We start from the raw sequence: 19,728 nt of genomic DNA on the forward strand, positions 1-19,728 counted from the left end.
ATACATTAAATAATTTTCTAAATGTTTTCTAAACGTAATAGCATTTCCTCGATAAATTTTTTAATTGACAGAAAATAGATTAAATGTGGAAAATGATAGATTTCTTCGTAACCAACTAAAATGTGATAAGGAACTTCTTAGAAAGTACTTTAGATGGCAGAATTTGTGCTTTCATTGAAATGACGTTTCTGTGGACACGTTGTCACACGAATCTCCACACAGTCCGCTTATGCGCATGCGTTCCAGAACGCTAAGGAGATTTTCGATTCGCGCGGAAGTAGTGTGACGATTGTTTTGGAGAAAATTGAGGGGATCTGAGCATAAAGTGGTATAAAATAATGTCAGGAAAATCGAAAGCATTTACCAAAGAAGAAGAGCTTCTTCTTCAAGATTTCTCGCGAAATGTGTCAACAAAATCTTCAGCGTTATTTTACGGCAATGCTTTTATCGTTTCGGCTATCCCCATCTGTGAGTACACATTCTCAAAATGTTTAGAAATATGATTTATACCGCTACTTTGTTGATATTTATAAATTCTATAATAAATTTTAGTATATGTTTGTATTATGGTTTTGTAAGGAAGTAAGTAATTACATGGAAACTATAGCGTTTTTGAAGATAACCTCTATCTTTTTGTTACAGGGCTTTTTTGGAGAATTCACTTGATTGACATCTACGCTAATTTAATTTCCTTCGTTTTAGTAACATTAGCGAGCACATATGCTCTTGCTCTCGCGTATAAAAATACAAAATTCGTATTAAAGCATAAGGTATATATAGAATGGCAACAGAATGTTTTATTAGCACAATGTTATGGGATTTATTGAAAAAGACTTTATATTTTTTAATAGATTGCAGTAAAAAGGGAAGATGCAGTGACGAAGGAAATGAGCAGAAAGTTATCAGAAGACAAGAAGATGAGCAAGAAGGAAAAGGATGAAAGGTAAAAAGATTGTTATTTACAGATTATTAAGTACAAAGTATATAAATATATATATGTACATATATAAAACTGAAATACATGTAAAATAATCAAATTTTCAGGATTTTATGGAAGAAAAATGAAGTAGCTGATTATGAAGCAACAACATTCTCAATTTTCTACAATAATGCTTTATTCTTAGCTCTTGTAATTGTATCTTCTTTCTACATTCTGAAGACATTCACACCAGCTGTAAATTATGTATTTTCCGTCGGTGCAACGAGCGCATTGTTAGCGCTATTGTCAACTGGATCTCAATAAAATGTATGCTGTGTAGAATGCATGATAATAATCATTTAAGTTACCAAGATACCTGTGTGAAGCTTTGTAATTATTTTCATGAGTGAATGGACACATGTAATAAAAATGTTTTTATTTATGATAATTTCATTAATCTGCCATACTAAATTCATCTCTAAAACGAAATTGTTATTAAAGAATATTTTCATGTCTTCGTAACTTAGATTGCAATTTTAACTGTGTTGTAATAACATCAGAATTATGTGTACTTTATATTTAATTACATAAAAAATAATTGATCATGTTGGTTTCGCATCATTTGTCCGATTACAACGTTTGTCAAGCTGCCTAAAAAACGGCTGAGGAAATCAATGGACCGTATGCTTATCTTTCAGAGAATTTCATAATCCTTCTTTTCAGCATTGTTAACAATATTTGTGATACGATAGTAGTTCGAATTATGGTTTACCAACATTTACAAGAGACTAAATATTTTCATATGAATTAAACCGGTTCTATTGCAGTTGACGAATTATAACGGATCGCAGATTGTAATCCATTATACGCAGTCCAACATTGGCCATTCTAATGCTTTATTTGCTTGTTTAACTTGGATTTGCGCCAGCGTATAACCCATCGAAAGAAAATCTCTCGCCAAATTGTATATTCTATTCCTGTGCAGAAGTGAAAATGTAAACATTCACTTATACTATACCGTGTTATTATCATTTGCATTTTGTTGCGTAAGAGTCGCTGCACTTCGATATACACATACACATATGTAATTGGTAATTTAAATTAATCGTTTGCTATGAGAAATTGTGCGATGATGTACAGTTTGTATCTCATTGTCAGGGATAAAAGATTTATTGATTTATGTTTATTAGGACTTTTACTATGTCTTTAAACGCTTGCATATTGTGGAATAAACTTATGCGTTTCGAAGGTTTTTATAACGTAAGAAACGCATATTGGCACAATCAAGATTGTGCATTTGGCAAAGACATATCAGTTTCCTTGTTTGATTTATGCCACTACGTGATATTCACGTAATTTAAGCAATTTTCTTCGGATAAATTGAGATTCGATTATTACGCAGGAAATAACAAAAATTGTAGCCTACCAAAAACAACCAGACTAAATATTCGATGGTTGCTTGGATGGTGGCGATCGCTGATGATTACTAATTTACAGCTTTTACTATGCAACGTGTTACTTAGCTGTGTGCATTTTGGATCTTTTCCAAATGTTGAACCACCTTTTCCAGACAACCCGCCGATTCTTGCGAATGATTCGGGTTACCTAACTCATCTTATTATCCGGCAATTTTCCATCAATAACTATCTCGTTACGTGTTTTACTATCGTGATTGATCTGCAGTTGACAAAATCTCGAAGAAATGAACAGTTTCAGATTTTTGTGTACAATGAGATTTTTGTTGTTCGTTCGATCTCAGGTTCACGCTGCATTTCAACGTCAAACAGTCGAGTCAGCTAATGTTACACAATTTATGAGTTGTTAGAACTCCCCTTGTCATCAAAACAATTACATCATGCACCAAGAAAGCGGACCGTTTTATTTGAATACGTACGATCGAAATTTGAAACTTATGCAATGAATAGAGAAATTTAGTAGTTCACTAATTGTATATGAGATTAATTTGAGCATAGAAGGCTCGTAAGCATTCTGAGCAAGAGGAAATTTGGGCAATTCTTCTAATTAATTTAAGTCGTGTAAACATATCACGGATAACATTGTACTTTAGACTTTAAACAATGATATTTCTTTTGTTTTCTCGTCGCAGAGTGAAGGTTTTGTCTTAATTCCAAACTATAAGTTTCACATCGATTTCACCACTGTATGCCTTTGTCGTTTTACTGTCGTTTACGCTGACCGCAGAATTTTCATTCTCTATTTTCGTACTGGTACAGCAATATCGTTTTCCTCTTCTCAAAAAGACATACACGCGACACATAGTCGTTTCAATGAACAAGAATCAAGTGAATACGTTGTTCCAGCGCGCGTCTAAAATTAAAAAGGAATTCATTCCGTCACAATTTCTTCGCTACAACCTCCTCTGCTACATAATTTCAATCCTGAATTATTTATGATGTTGCACGATACTTTCCTCGTAAAAAAAAACTCCTGCTCACCTTTATAATCCGTTTACAATGATTATATCTAGAGGCAATGAGATTTGTATTCTGCTTTCCTTTGAAATAGTTTATATAATATTGAAAAGTAAAGAATTCGAGTATTTTAACACCCCGTTAATTTAAAGAATACTACAAAGTTCAAAATAATGAAGCTTTAAAGCTTTATATAGCTATAGAAGTTTACCTAAACATAAATCAAACTTAAAATTTAAAAAATATATATATATATGTGTATGCATGTCACTATGTACGTGTACAGATATAGTCCAGAATATAGATACAATTAATAAGAATCCATCTGATTTTAGAGATACCGCGGGAGGAAAGAATAAACGAAGGGGGTCAGAGTCTGGAGTATCGAGGAACGAAAAGACGGCCCTGATTTCGAGCCTCGCGGCATCATCTGCGTCTGCATCCCAGAAATAGCGCAAGCGCCTTTCCAAAAGCTTTAAGGCCCGTGAAGAAGCGGATAGAAGAAGCTGACGATTGGCTGGAGGTTGCGGGGTGCGGTCCGGCATCGCCACGCAACCGCTATATCCTCCTTTTCGAATATTACCGCGACGATGGCCGTTCCTCGTGACAGTGTTCGACAGACAGCAACCATACCACCTACGTTCTAACAACGTAGAGAACGTAGAGAACCGCCACGATTTTCTATTTTTCTCGTCGCGAATAATCAATTTATCATTCGCATTCTCCACGACGGTTTTTTTTCGTCGTGTTCGATTGTCGTAGCCGCAGTGTTTCTTAAGTTCCTCCTTTATGAGTAAATTCGTTTGTTAATTTCAACAAGAAAAAAGAAAGTAAAACGTTCAAAGTAAAAAATAAAAAGTAAAAAAAGTAAAAAGAGAATCGCGCCACCATGGTATGTTCTATTGATGATATCGTAAGTCGTCGCCCTGGTAAACATACACGTTTTCCTATTATATATTCTCTCTATTTATTTATTGTATTTTTTTCTCTTTTTCTGGTCTAATTCATCACTGTGCCTCGCCTTATCTCTATGGTTTCTCTTCACTCTTCATTCTTCACTTTTCGCTCTTGTCTCGTGTTCGTCGGACGAATTGGAATTTCGAATATTTTATCAAATTGGAAGATATACTGCTCGGAGTAATTCAAGAATCAATTTGAACAGGAAGTTTCTCTTTTCAACTTATTTGTCATGGAATTTGTAAAAGCGAATGTTCTAATTATTTCGAGTAGTGTATTCAACACATTTGAATGTGTTCGCTTCAATTACACGTGTTAAATGTATCAGACACGATGCAACAGGTGTAAATTGATAAGAACGACTACTTCGAAACATTGATTCCTCCGCTTCTGCCGCGGTGTGCTTGCAATCTGCATCCACTGTTCTCTCTGTTCTCTTTATTTCTCTTTTTTTCATTGTAATATCTCTTCTGGCCTGTTCTGATTTTTGTTTTAGAACTTTTTAATTTTTACTTGTCTAAACAATAACAGTGGTTATGACCTAACAGTGACCGAAATCGGAAATTATCGGTCCAGAGATGCGAGGTTTTGGAAACGTGATTGTTTCTTACACGGCGAATTTCCTCGGGCTTTCCCTCCTCATGTTGATTTATTAATTAATTTATAACCAAAATAAATAACCATTTGTTAATTAAATTAGAATTGGATTAGATAATAATGTGCGTCTTAATATTTATCGTTATGTTCAAAAAGAATGTATTACGAATGTAAGAAAAATTGTTGAGTGAAATGTGAAATCGACAGGAAGAAGGAATATAGCCCGATGTCTGACTATTCACGATCGTTTCTACTTTGTTCAGTTCCAAGCGTCGCAAAACTCGGGACAACTTTTTCAACTTGAACTCTATTGCAACCATTGGTATTAATCGAGTAACAATGGATAATAATAATACAAAAGAAGTAATATTCAATTACATTAAGAAAAGACAGAAATAATGCACGAATTTTCTAAAAGAAAAGAATCGCTAAGTTAACCATGCACGTCCACTTGGAAATCTCTTCGAATTAATTCTAATAGAGTAAAGGAACGATGTTTAAACTGATCAAGATCGATTTACGATTGATTGAAACTTTCCTTTTTCCGCTCGATCTGTGATACGGATGTCAAATTTCATTTTTTTCTGTTTGCAGGCCGACGAACTTCCCCCTGAACAAATTGCGGGTAGGTACATCAACCAGTTATTAGATATTAATATCCTAACGTTTAACATTCTATAACCACGAATTAACAACAGATAAAGTCTTTAATCCACGAGATCAGTGACAATTCAATCTTAAATTATGAAAATGAATTCGTGATCTAAAGAACGCTTCACAACACCAATACTCTAGTCTAGGTTTTTCAAATCGAATAAGGAGTTTAAAGGAAAATGGCGCAAGTGATTATGTCTTTAACTTGAGAAAGTTGCGGTTAAAGATAATCTTAAAAAGCATATCTGTATGTTTGTTTCTAAGCTTAACTTTATGTGTAACTTATTATAAAGTAAAAACTTTTGTGTTATTTTTCTTAAATAAAAACAAACCTTTTATTCATCTAAGGAAGATTTCTGTTATTAAATCAACACAAAAATTCGTTGAAAATTCAGAAATAAAAATCCGAAAACAGAGTCTTTGACAAGTGTCACGATACAACTCGGCGCACCATTCTTGGCTTTCCGGTATTTCGCGTCGAAATCGTATCATGTTTACTGAACACCGTGTGCTAAATTTAGCAAAGGTTTACTGTTTCTTCTTTATGTTTCCCTTTCGGTTGCTTAATCCTTCACGTCAACGAGAAGGGAGCTTGTTTAACCTATCCAGGTTATTTCTATCCATTTCACCGTGTACCTCTTAAGGGGTTAATCATTCCGGAGCATACCGTCGCTATATAGGTAACCCAAGATGTATCTGTAGGTACAGTCTGTTCATAGTTTTATATCAGAAACTACGTTTCGAACAAGAAAAGAATGATCTCTGTTCGAATGCCAATCTGAGAACAAAGAAACTCTGTTAGGGAACCGTATGATTTCGACATACGTCAAGGCGACATAGTAAAAATGGGGGAAAATATAGCACTCGTGTACAAGAGGGGAACTTCCCAAAGATTTGGAAGACTTCCATGGATCCAATTTTTATTGTAGTTTTCTGTTATATCAAGATTCAATATAATCTGATTAGAGAATTTGTTTAAAATTTTTAAGAGGAAAGATAAAAACGAAGCGACGAATAAACGGCTCAGATAAGTTATTTGGACGGCACGTTCCTAGAGTTTATTTGCGCTTCAATTCAATCGGGGGCAGCCGGTATAGGCTGCCTATGTATAGCTGCAGAACCGCCTTACTCGCCTTAGTGTGATGAGGAGGTATCGTGTGACGATTCGATCGGAGAGAATCGGATCGGTAAAAATAGAGGAAAGATTCTCCAATAGAATCGAAAAATAGAAACTCGTACGTTTCGCTGTCTCTAAAAAACGAAACATCCGGGCTATAATTGCTAGACGAAGGAATCTGTCTTCTATTAAATATGTATGGCATTCGTCAGATTTTTCAAGCTAATATCGAACGGAAAACTATTATATTATTAATCTATAATGAAACCATTCAAAGCAATTCTTTAGTTAGTTTTTATTTCATTATTATTCATACAAACGTATATTTTATATAAGTTAAAAGAAAAGCTCATAGAAAAAAAGATGAATACTTTTGGCTGCCTCACAAAATTGCTTTTCTTTTACATAAGAATATTGAATGAAATGGATATTTTTTAAAAGGAGATATTATTAGAAGATCAGTAAAAAATAAATAATTGCATAAATTAGTTCAAAATTTCTTCACACTATCAGTCAACAACGATAAATAAACGTTTTAACCAGCGTGAACGTGATGCATCAAGCTAAATAAGCTTTGAGCCAGAATCGTGAGCGAAAGGGCATTAACATCAGTTTCTAAATTCGTAACCGTACCATAGACAAATTTTAACGCGGTGAAACACCACTTACGAGTAATCAGATTTTTCCCCTAAAACATACATACTATCTTCAACCTGATGTTTTACGTTCCACCAAAAAAATATTTAATCGTAATTTTTTCAGTCCTTCGCAAAGCGTTCGACAGCTTTGATAGGGAGAAGAGTGGTAGCATTCCTACCGATATGGTGGCCGATATCCTCAGATTGATGGGTCAACCTTTTAACAAAAAGATTTTGGACGAACTAATCGAAGAAGTTGATGCAGACAGTACGTAGCATTAATCCAATGTTTATCTTTGTCAGATACTCGTGTGATATTCGCAGTTTGTCCAATTTTATTAACTATAGGAGCTTATTTAAAATTTTGTCATTTTACAATATGTATTAATTTAATTTAACAATAAGTTAAACTAACGCAAATTTCTGAATGGAATTTTGTTTTTAATTGATAGAATCCGGTCGTCTGGAGTTTGAAGAATTCGTCACGTTAGCCGCAAAATTCATTGTTGAAGAGGATGCGGAAGCCCTAGAAAAAGAACTTCGAGAGGCTTTCAGGCTCTACGACAAAGAAGGTAACTAAATATATGTTTTACCCAGTAACACTATTCTATGGCGTCTTCCTTTTCATTATCTCCTATTTTATTGGATAGGTAACATAGATATAAGCAATTTGTTTTCTTCTTGTAAGAATGAAAGGGACGCAGAAAGAAGCCCGAAAACATGTTTCTCTCGTAAATGTTTTCGTATTTTGAAAGATGTTTGTCTGACTGAGCCAAGGAAGATTCCTCTGAAAACACGCAATTTCACTGTTGTTGATAATTGTAGTATCTACTTTTTACTGTATATAATCTACCGATATTCTTGCATCTCAGTTTCTTCATCCTCACCAATTTTTTATACATATTTTTCCTGCGTCTTAAATTTAAACATTAACACCAAACAATACATGCCGTAAATCCATTACTATAATCATTCGGGATCTCAGATAAATTAGATATTAAAATGAATGGAAGTGGTAGAGGAAAAATGGCATGAAAGAAGAAAGAAAGATATATTGACCGACCGAGAATAACCGATTCTGCGAAACCTGCACTGCGTAAAAATATTGCCGTTCTCCGTTTCGTATCAGGGAAATGAAAGCCGACCGAATTTGAAAAGGCTTACGCCTGTGGGAACACGGCCAAGAATTGAGCTCGTTTCGTCACCCAAGTCTCCATGAATTATGATCCAACGCCAAAGACTTTCAGATGTGTACTAATGTGACTACTTCGTTCACCGTTTCCTCCCCTCCACTAATGTACAACGATAAATTATATTTTTCAATCTATCCGTTGAAAAGCAATGGTCGATGTTCAAGGAAACTACTCGCTTAGAACTTTTAAATTAAAAGATTTCTTTTGTTATAGGAAATGGTTACATACCCACTACGTGCTTGCGTGAGATCCTCAGAGAACTGGATGACCAATTGACGGATGAAGAACTGGATATCATGATCGAGGAGATCGATTCTGATGGATCTGGCACCGTTGACTTTGATGGTAAGGAAAAATAGAACAACTGTTAGTTAATTATCGTGGACTGGAGATTTAAGTGTGGACTGTTTTTTTGACAATTGGACTTATTTTATTTTATGGTTTGTGTAGTTATTATTTTGGAAGTACTCTTAAATTCATATTAATCGTACCCAACATTTTGATAAATGTTTTCAAAGTATAATTAGTAACAGAATAAATAGTATGTGATATCATTTGTTATCACGCTGGAGAGTCCGCACGTGCTGTCTGCTGAGTACATTGGGGTTTATTTATACATGATCGGCGAATCAGGACCATCGACCTCTCTTATTTCACTATTTATTTTATTACTTACTTACAAGTTTAAGAGATTAGCGTAATCTTTTATAGCTCTAAATCTTCAAATCTGTTAGAATCTTTTCCGTTACAATAATCCATTTCTTCTTATAATGAATTTCTTTTACTTTTCGTCTACTCTAAAGATTTACTATGAAGATGTACAGAATATTTAATATTTAGAATATCCATGTTTACAAAATAGTGGGATATTCCAAGCTTTTACATAAAATCTTTCAACTTTCTAACGATTGCGTATTACACAAACTACTTACACTTACCCAATTCCAACATTGATACAGAAATCTTGGCATCTTTCTTCATTTCCTAGAACGACGAATATATTTCATCGTTTATCAACAATAATTTATTTCAATGTAACATTGCCAATAGTCACAAAATATACGAATCAATAAATAAGTCTCAAATGTGTTTACAAATTCGAGGAAAAATATAACTGCTTCCTTTGTTTGTCTTGGATAGATTAAAAATTTGCTAATTGTTAATATTTCTCTGACATATCATATTTCACATGTTACTATATATATGTACATATTCTCTAAGTCTATAAAGTGATTTAGATGGCACATATATACATATACTAATTTTCTTCATCATACGTATCTTTCACGGGTGGTATCATTTTCGCTTCATTTACGAACTTTGTTCGATAACATTAGATAGAATATTTTTAATTTTTTAAGTATATTAAGTATATTTTTAAGTATACAAAATAAAGAAATATTTTTTTAATTAAAATATTTAAAAATATGTAAGTAAAATATTTTGTTTCAGAGTTCATGGAAATGATGACCGGAGAATAAATATCCTGGCATGTCAATGTTTCGACTCAAAGACAATACAAGTGCGGCAGTCGCGATCAACTCTCAAACTAATTATCTGCGTGTCTTTTAAAACCCAAAAAAGTTATAATGCAAACGAGAACGGTGCCTAAAAGCGTGCAATGGTTATGTCTTCTAACGTTACGACGCGTGTTCTTCTATCTTCTAGCTCTTCGGATCTCGGAACGATTTGAAATGTCTTCAGTGTCACGAAAATGGCCTCGTTTGTAGATTTCTCTTCTATTTTAGCGAGTGCTGCAATACGGGTCCCAATACATTTGCATCGCGCCTACTAAGTTTTTCATCGACAGTATTTATTTGTTGTTAATAAAACTCTATTGAAAAGATATTAAAATTTATTTTTCTTAATGAAAGATGTTCGAACAATAATTTAGTTAAAAATCTACATATTGCATAATATTGTTCAGGAGGAAAAACGAAACCAAATCATTAATCGCCTAGACTTTTTATTTCTTTAACATTTGATTCATAATCACAATAATTTGAGATTTCTTTGTAATTGACATCTTAATAGTCATAATTTTAATAAACATAACGCAGTATAATACTTTTAAAAAAATAGAGTAGCTAACAATAGACTAGAAAGTTCGATAACTATAAATAGTGGCACTAATAAACTATGAAATTTTATTCCGACCAACTTGTTCTAGAAATCTTATGGTCGTAATTGTGAGAGTCTCAAAACTCTCTTTCTCTCCCTCTCTCTCTCTCTCTCTTGTTAAACAAGTTTATAAACTTGTTAATGCGTGTTGACGAGAGGATCAAACATAACTGAAGAAATAATGCATGACTTAGAATATTACTTGCACAGACGCGGACTAGACAATTTACAGAGATAATAGAGAATAACTGGTTTGATTAGGATTAAAATCCTTTATTCGAGCGTTGAAGCATTTTCACAGAGAACTTTTATAGATGTTCCCACTATGCAATTAAACTTTTATTTAATATTATATCAGAGCAGTAATTCAGATACTTTTTTAATTCGATATTTTATTCGTGCAGTCAGACTACTTTCATGTACACTAATTTATTTATCTACTATCACGGTACTTGGAATGATTCTATATGCTATTTCCAATGGTCCTCATGCTTAGAAGTTTCTTTCTCACATATACATATCTATATATGTATGTATATACAATATATAATAATTTCTAAATGTTGATTTATGTGTCTTTTTTATCTTTTTTGTATCCTTTTTTAACTAGAATAAATAGTATTGTTTACTAGAAAGATTAAAACGAGAAAAAAATATAATCTGATGCGCTTAAGATTCTGCGAGTCGTGTGTGCGTTTTTGATATAGTAGCTGAGCAAAATATTTGCAAAATAGAAATATTAGAAAAATAAAGAAGTTTTGATCGGTAACTTGATTTTCTTCGTCGCTCCTCCTCATTGTACGTACCGGAATCTTCTTATACGAGAGTTTGCAAATCATCATCCTCCAAGCTTTTATTACTGGGAGGTGACAACAAATGTCACATTTTAAACAAATGAGGAAATTCATTGCTAATTTCGCGTACTGATTGTTGATCTTCCTGACTTTCTCCAGTCTCCTCACAAAATATTCTACAACATATATTTTTACATTATGACAGTGATAACAGTTATGTTATGGTTACGATTATGATGCAATAGTACTATGACAAATACAGACCTTGTAAAGCATTTTAATAGGTCTTCTGAACGATACTTATGCTCATTATAACTTGAAGTACGAAGTACTCTTCGACATAATTCCAAGTATTGTCTGCGCTGTAATGTCAATAATCATGTCACATCTTTTATTTCTGTAAGAGGGGTAAAAGCATGTACATATATTTCTAAGTACCTTATCACCAGGAAACATATCATACAATTGGCGCAATATAATATCAATTAGAACTTTAACGTCATTTGTATAGAATAGACCTGCTGTGACATCATTGTTGAACAGATCGATAAATAATTTCAACACAGAATGCGGCGGCGGTGGTTCATGATCGAATATTCGCACAGGATCCTCTGTAACAGATCACAGGTTTGCTGGAATTTCAGTTTATTTCATGTAAAATACATCTCGTTTTGTCTCACCTTCCCTATTGAATAACAGTAAAATCTTCTCAGTAAAGTTCTTTGCCACTGATCTTTCTTTCAATGCATTTAGAACTATATTTTCTGAATTTGTGAATTGTAAATTGTATGATAGTATTAAATTTACAAACAAATCCGGAATTTGATCTTCCAAATCCATATCAGGTGGATTTTCTATTAAGTCCAAAATAAATGCTATAAAATCCGAACCTAATTGCTCTGTAATAAAACTCAGAATTAAACGTTGTAACATATAGAAAAAATGTCAGGAAAGAAGATGTAATAGACATAACGCATTACCTACTTTACTCACCCAAATGTGTAATTGGCATGGGTTCACCCATTGAAAAAATCATAGTAAGTAGTAATGAAGAATAATTTAATTTTGTTACATTTCTAGGATTGCTCCTCATATCTCTATATTCAAAGATATATCAAGTCATTATTAGAGTGTTATATTAAATAATACAGCTTACCCAATATTACCTTGCTAACTCCATAGGCAATATACTATTTAACATTATAGTCAGGATCACAGAATCTAGACTACACATTACTCCAAACGACTGTAAGAGCAATTGCCTAATAGTCCATCTTGGTTCCATTTGATAATATTGTATCAATATATTAACTCCATTATATTGATTCTGTTGTAAAACATATCTAGATACATTTGCATCTGCGTTAGTCTGTGAAATTAACAAATTATTAACTGATAGAAACGGAATAATTAATTTTTTTAATACAATAAATATATGATATACCAATATAGAGGTGAGTTCTTTTATATAATCAACAATAATAGATTCATCTTCATAAAGCATCCAATTTCTCTGTTGAGAATCTTCCTTACAAGAAGTAAGCTCTGTAAAGATTACTTTCAATCTATTAGCGTCATATGTTTCCTCTATACTCATTTGCGATACCGTGAATGGTGTTTCTAACTGATGCAATAAGGCATCAAAATAATAGCTCACATTTTGGGGCAACAATTGTTGCAATCCAGAAACAACTACCGTCACTGCTACCTTCGACATTTCGTAGCTTAATTGTGTATTTCTACGTACTTGGTCAAGTAACTGATAAGCAGTATGAGAGTTAATATCACATAATGAACCTTTTTTCTTTATAGGCGAATTAGTAGGAGTCTGTCTGATATTGCTCTGAGAGGGACTCTTACGAACTTCTGCCTGAATTTTCTGTGACTCAGAGGAAGACTGATGTGGAAGGGATTGCATCCTTTGATCATTTGTAGGTGTGCGTTGGCATTGTGGGATAACTGGTGCTTCCTTCTGTTCTGTATTACTGTGCACAGTTGTCTGTGCTGTCATGTATGAGGTGTTACTCTGAACAGTATTAATATCTCCCTCTTGAGTATTACAAACAGGTGATGAATGTATTTCTTTATTAGGTGTTGTATTTCCAAAGTCTGGAGGCATCGGAGCTTGCTTCTTAGGTTTTTTACTAGATTCTGCTTGTTTCTTTTTCTCTATTAATCTCAGAAGAAGATCCTTCTTGTCTAAGTGTAATCCACTCTGTTTCTTAGTTTCAGCCTTCACACTTCCTATGCAGTCTTCCAGAAATTCGATCAATACTTGAGATGATACCTAGAATGTATTTCATTCTTAAAGATCTTCACATACTTATTACTACAATCTGATCCATACCTTTACAGTGGTGACGTAATTCGAGGGAATATATCCAATCTGGCCGTCTCTGTTAACGACCTGCCACCAATTTCTTTGTTTGGTATTGGTCTGATATAAAATAAAATAATCGCCCTCCTGAAAGCTGAGGGTTTTCGCGAAGGTAGCCTTGAAATCGTAGAGAGCTTTAAGCACTTCATAGTTCTCTAATGTGCGTAAAACAATGACAAAAAGGATTAGGTACTTAAGAAATACTATGAAAATTAGTAGCCGCAGAGAAATCGATTAACTAACTCACCTAACCTCATAAAATTATCACCCATGATCGCGTATCGAAATGGAAAGTAATATTTGTTCTCCAGGAGACAACGCCCAGGTGAGAAGTAAACAGGCGGAGAACTGCCTACCACCGTTCACTAATTTCACTTTCATTCGTGCTCGACATATTATTTTTCTACGGTCTCTCTTTTTGTTAGCTAACTACATATATAGAAGAATTTGACAGGGCCCTCTATATCGAAGTTCGAAAGATTGGACATAGCACAAGCCACTGATACATAACACGTGTTATATGTATGTATGCATTAATGTGTATATCAGTGACATAGGCTTATAACACGATCGTATACACAGATCTGGCAAGGTCCCGTGGTAAGGGTAGACTCTTAATAATGTCATAAGGTGTGTCCACGGTCGTATATACAGGTCTGGAAACTTCCGTGGTGAGTGATAGGTTTTTAGTGACCAGATGATGTTGATCAGTTTGTTCGCAATAAAGCATTTTAATCGAAATCTTAAGATTCGTTATGTAACGCCATCGTGTAGAAATACCCCAGACCTGATTAAAGGGACAAGCGACACCACTATAATGATAATAGAGACCAACATCTGTCTTACATATATGAATACTACTTACATATATATATATATATACTACTAAGAATAGTTGTATATTTGTCTACGATTATATTACTATTTTATGTCGAACTAATCTATAATAAATATCATATGATATAAATATCTTTTTCATTACTAAAAACTTTTGTAAACTCTGAAATCACACTATAATTCTACACCTTCAATAAGAATTTTATAATATTAACATATTTTAATCGTCAATAATATTTTGGACATGATATTATTTACATATATTATAGATAGTGTTGATGCATGATTACACAATTATTTAATGAATTAAGAAATACTAAAAACAAACTATTCAATATACGCATTAAATATAAAAGTATTATATATATGTATACATATTTGATTTATAATTATAAGTTATAATTTTATTAAAATTTTTTATTGGAAATAATAATACATATTTAATAATTTAAACATTTTTCTATACTGAATGAAATATTGTATATGTACTTAGTTTAAATACATAGTGAAAAATTATGAAAAGTACTTTATAGAGTAAGCTCAATGGTTTAGTTTATATTCTTTATTTTCAATACTTTCACCAAAGGGTGGCGTTAGATATGAACTTATATAGATATGAGCTAACTTATCGATTGTAGCGTTCTATAGTGGTCGATTTATAAAGTACAACTCCAGACATTAAGAGCATTACACCCTCTACTAGAGTTTCCAGGTTTGTGTATACGACAGTGCTTACATATCACAGTAGAAATTAACAAATATTTTGTAATTTAAAGGCAATATGTAAGAGAAAAGCACTTTAGCAAAAGTACTTTATCACCAAAATCTATATGAAATTTAATTAAATCAATGTTGTTTTGTTGCAATATAATGTTTATCATATTGAAAGAAAATAGGAAAATGAAATGAGGAAAATGCTTAAGTAATTAATATATATATTAATACATGTATAAAAAATGTAACTTTGAATTGGATAAAATGAAATTTAACTATATAATGTTATATATAATTAAATACATAAATATTTTATATTAATGTGAAATTAGTTTGTAGAGGTTTTGTAGAATTAGATAATAAAAAGCTGAATTGAAAGCAGTTTATTATGCCACTTTCCTCCCTTCTTACAGTATATATTCATAGTACAAATCAGTGACTTTTAACATATTAATTCAGAGAAGTTTAAGAAAATTTAAAACTGTTAACTCTGAAATGCATCATTAACAGGCTCATCGTCATCTTCATCTTCTTCTCCTTCGCTTTCAAACGTGTTATCCGGAATATCATATAATCTTATCATTGGTTTATTTGGATCTTTCATAATTAGATATTTTCCATCTTTCTGTTTCATGCAAATATCAATAATACATCGTAAAATACCCCATGCATTATCCATATTAAGATTGATTTGTGTTGCAAATTCATTTGGCTTGTATTGCTGTGTACCAAGAATAACATGTTTACTAGAATCTCTAACCATTGCTCTAGAGACATAACCGAATTTTAATTGGTCTGAACCTGCTAGTAATGCTTGGACGGTCCACTTAGCTAATTTGCAAGCATTGTTGCGTAATTCATTTGCTAATACTGCACCACGCTGTGTATCTAATTTTTGCCTCCATTCAACACCATTGGCTAATTTTGAGTCCCATTCATTTAGAGCCTTAATTGTTAAAAATTGAATTTCATTATTAGGACCTTGCATTACAGCATCATGTTCACATCTTGCAACAAGAACAATTCCATTATTTAAATCCCATTTTCTATACCGATATGCAACACTAGCAACATCACCTTCTTCTTCTTCTGAAATAAATGGGTTTCCTTCTTCAAATTTAAATCTAGGTTCAGTAGATTTTAGTACTTGTTGAGAAAAATTATGATTAATAAATGTAGCTTCCAAAGCTAAATTTCTAGGGGAATTTAAAGAATTTCCATCATCCTGAGGAGGTTCAACACTAGTTTCATTTACAGTTAATAAATCAAACTCAGTATTATCTCGTTTATCAAAGAATAGTTTGTCTCCAATTTTTTCGATTACGATATCCCAAGAGTAGTTGCTACGAGTGCAGCACATTATTGTTGCTAAAATTGCATCTGTAGCATAAACATTTCCTTCTGTTTTTGATAGCTTACGAATTATTGGATCATCAGTAGTGGTGACTGTATGGAAAATTCTATCAATTCTTTGCAGTGGCTTTTCACTTTTGACATTCACTCTGTCATAAGTTTTATCATAATATTCAAGAGAGCCGCAACATAAAATATCTTCTCCATCTTTAATACTAGGTAAAGATAGCTTTGCTAAACGTGGAAAATCCATTTCTTCAATAGTTACCCAATCAGGTCTTACAGTAACGGATGCGTCGCGAATTTTAATTGGTGGTTGATTTTTATGATTACGTAAACCTTGTTGTCTACCCCAACGTTTCGCTTGTCCTTTACGATCTCTCTCGCGAAGCTTTAATTTACCAAGTTGTTGCATTTGGCTCAACGAACCACGCTGGCTTCCACGGCCACGTAAGTTCCGTTGATTATGACGAAATCTGCCACCACGTTGATAAGGCGGTTTTTGTACACGGGTTGTATCAACCAAGTGGAAAGTCGTTTCATCTTCATCATGATAGTATGCATATTGGCTGCCTGAACCAAACTGTGATGTATATTTGTCTGTAAATAATGAAGATTTTCTGCATATAAAATATTAATTTATTGATGGAAAATCTAAATATAAAATTATTAATTTAATCATTATATAACCCTTCGCGGACGGAACGGTTCGAAGTCAGTCGTACCGCGAGGCCGAGCTGCTGCCGCGATAGTCATTTAAAATTGCCAGCGCACATTTCTGCTTAGACGCGATTTTCGTTCATAGCATTCCAAAATGTCAAATTCTAGACATATGTACATGCACAGATTCTCCACAGGATAAATAAAATGTCACACATATGAGTCTTTTAAATATATGCATATATGAGATATATGAATTTCTCGATCATGGCGACGTGTTTACGTGGGACACATATATGAGTTCCTTGGTCAAATTGATGGTTTACGCAGAACGCATATATGCCACGGTAGTCTGCACAGGGTTAATTTGGTGTAATGTGATCTACCTTATAGTTTTCATATAAAAGAAAAAGAATTACTACCTTTTAATCTCATAATGTCTTTTATAATATTGAATTTACTATTTTAATTAAATAATATATAAATACGAATTAGGTTTATATGACACAGAATGATTTTAATTATATGAGAAGTAAAATTGAAAATAATGAAATGAAGTATATAAAATCATATCTAAAATAAAAAAAAACTGTTAGTAATATAAATTTATACTTTATTAAGTATTATATTGATATTTAATTGAAAACGAAAGTCTTATATTACAAATATTAGATGTTCCTGATTTCCTAATATTACAAAAAATTTATAGTAATCTTATAAGAAAACATTCTTTTAGAATTTAATAAATAATATTGATTTCTTAGTATTAATCAGCTAATAGTAATTCAAGAAAAAAATTAAATTGAATTTATTTTAATTTAAAAATTTCTCATGTTATATATGGCTATAACTTATGGTTTATTATATTTTGTTAAAATAACAAGAGTTAGAATTGTAAAACATATTAAATTTAAGTTCCTTAACAAAATTAATAATATCTACATTGTTTAATTATTAATATACTACCAATAAGTATAAAGTGAAGATCTCTGCTTATTTTTTATGGTTAGATTATAATTATGATAGATTACAGTTAGATTAAACCTTAATAACAAATTAATAAATCTAGGACTTATAAATATACACTCCTAAGGAGATTAAAAATTATTGACTTTTCTTTTATATCATCTGATAGTCTTCGATGAATGTTATTCAAAAATACAAGTTAACGTTTAGGAATCCACCAGTTCAAAAGTTATACGTATGCAAGACCAAATAATTTTAGCATATTTTACATGTTACATCAATGTAATGACCAAAACCTAACCCTAATCTTAACTCTAAGCCTAACCTAAATTGGACAAATTACGGATAGAAACCAATATGGCGTCAAAGTGCATAATGTATAAAACAACTGCAAAATACTTTGTTGTATATACACAGAACTTTTGAATTGATAGATACTTAAACTTAATACTTGTATTTTATGATTCTACTTATCGAACACTACAGAATAAATAAAAAAGAGTCAACAATTTTTGATCCCCCAAAGTAAAGTTCAGTTGGTAATAAAAATATAATCAGCTAGATTCATAATTATTTTTAATAAATGACTTAATGTTAAATAGAAGTGTATAGGTTAAATAAATGATAACACTTACTGGGAAACTTTTTATCTTGGAAAGCTGGTGTAGTCCAGTCAGATATCTATGTCAAAAAATAAGATAAAAATGTGAAGAATCTCCATAAACAAAGGAAAAAGAAACCACATTTACAACGAACCTTGCCCAATCTGTCACCCTTTGAGAATGGTTGATAAGGTATATCTTTAAATTGATCAGGTAACTCACAAGGACCCCATCCATCGGGATTATGTTGAATTGCAGGAGCTTGAAAGTGGGCTATCTCTTCTTCTCTGTGAACAGCATCTTCTAAAACAACCACGTCGTCCGTCATTCTGTACTTTTAGTACGAAAGACGTGAGACACGATGGCACAACCTATTTGCCGGAAAGACCGGCGACGCCATGATACTTTTTACGATAAAGTTTCATTCATACTTAAAAAGGAAACATGGTGGCGCCATGCATCGGTGAAGAGTTAACTATTTGTTAGTACTACTGATTCACCGATAGATAGCGCAATCGTGTCCAAATAGTACTTTGCAAAAATTGCATGGAATTAACTAACTACGTACAAACTTGAAACAATATTACGCAGGAAAGATTTATGAGAGTTAAGGCTTTAATGTAATTCCTAAACAGTTCAAGAATTCGCCTTATAAATCTAGAAATTTCGTTTTTTAATTTCGTCATAAAGAGATTAGTTATAATGTTTTAAGATTTACCAATTGTACGATTTTTTAAACTTGCTTAGAACCACGGTCGGTAACTACCAAAGAGACTACATGTTTAGATAAAACTAGA

General features: G+C 32.5%; 4 protein-coding genes across 5 annotated transcripts; 2 read left to right on the top strand and 2 right to left on the bottom strand.

Moving 5' to 3' along the window:
• The first annotated feature begins 140 nt into the window (after positions 1 to 140).
• LOC122572618 (translocon-associated protein subunit gamma) lies at positions 141 to 4,230 on the top strand. Its single transcript, XM_043737781.1, has 5 exons — positions 141 to 468; positions 643 to 770; positions 852 to 943; positions 1,045 to 1,246; positions 3,687 to 4,230. The coding sequence occupies exons 1-4, from the start codon at positions 339 to 341 to the stop codon at positions 1,241 to 1,243; spliced, it is 549 nt and encodes a 182-aa protein (XP_043593716.1). The 5' UTR covers positions 141 to 338; the 3' UTR covers positions 1,244 to 1,246; positions 3,687 to 4,230.
• On the top strand, positions 3,963 to 10,355 carry LOC122572619 (troponin C, isoallergen Bla g 6.0301). Of its 2 annotated transcripts, none has more exons than XM_043737783.1 (6): positions 3,963 to 4,243; positions 5,500 to 5,530; positions 7,439 to 7,582; positions 7,767 to 7,886; positions 8,721 to 8,852; positions 9,960 to 10,355. In XM_043737783.1, the coding sequence occupies exons 1-6, from the start codon at positions 4,241 to 4,243 to the stop codon at positions 9,986 to 9,988; spliced, it is 459 nt and encodes a 152-aa protein (XP_043593718.1). In that variant the 5' UTR covers positions 3,963 to 4,240; the 3' UTR covers positions 9,989 to 10,355. The 2 variants fall into 2 exon arrangements, with proteins under 2 accessions (XP_043593718.1, XP_043593717.1); XM_043737782.1 differs by having other exon boundaries at positions 4,126 to 4,264.
• Positions 10,356 to 10,456: 101 nt separating this feature from the next.
• LOC122572607 (NCK-interacting protein with SH3 domain) lies at positions 10,457 to 14,858 on the bottom strand. The gene is made up of 9 exons (XM_043737759.1): positions 14,047 to 14,858; positions 13,770 to 13,954; positions 12,867 to 13,709; positions 12,589 to 12,791; positions 12,416 to 12,519; positions 12,103 to 12,321; positions 11,861 to 12,033; positions 11,687 to 11,784; positions 10,457 to 11,598 (listed from the first exon to the last, which is right to left on the bottom strand). The coding sequence occupies exons 1-9, from the start codon at positions 14,069 to 14,071 to the stop codon at positions 11,508 to 11,510; spliced, it is 1,941 nt and encodes a 646-aa protein (XP_043593694.1). The 5' UTR covers positions 14,072 to 14,858; the 3' UTR covers positions 10,457 to 11,507.
• Positions 14,859 to 15,718: 860 nt separating this feature from the next.
• LOC122572608 (eukaryotic translation initiation factor 3 subunit D) lies at positions 15,719 to 19,342 on the bottom strand. The gene is made up of 3 exons (XM_043737760.1): positions 19,086 to 19,342; positions 18,965 to 19,010; positions 15,719 to 17,303 (listed from the first exon to the last, which is right to left on the bottom strand). Exons 1-3 carry the CDS (start codon positions 19,257 to 19,259, stop codon positions 15,835 to 15,837), a joined length of 1,689 nt encoding a protein of 562 aa, XP_043593695.1. The 5' UTR covers positions 19,260 to 19,342; the 3' UTR covers positions 15,719 to 15,834.
• Positions 19,343 to 19,728: the final 386 nt, after the last annotated feature.

Source organism: Bombus pyrosoma, linkage group LG11 (genome assembly GCF_014825855.1).
Source record: "Bombus pyrosoma isolate SC7728 linkage group LG11, ASM1482585v1, whole genome shotgun sequence".
NCBI classification, from domain to species: Eukaryota; Metazoa; Arthropoda; class Insecta; order Hymenoptera; family Apidae; genus Bombus; species Bombus pyrosoma.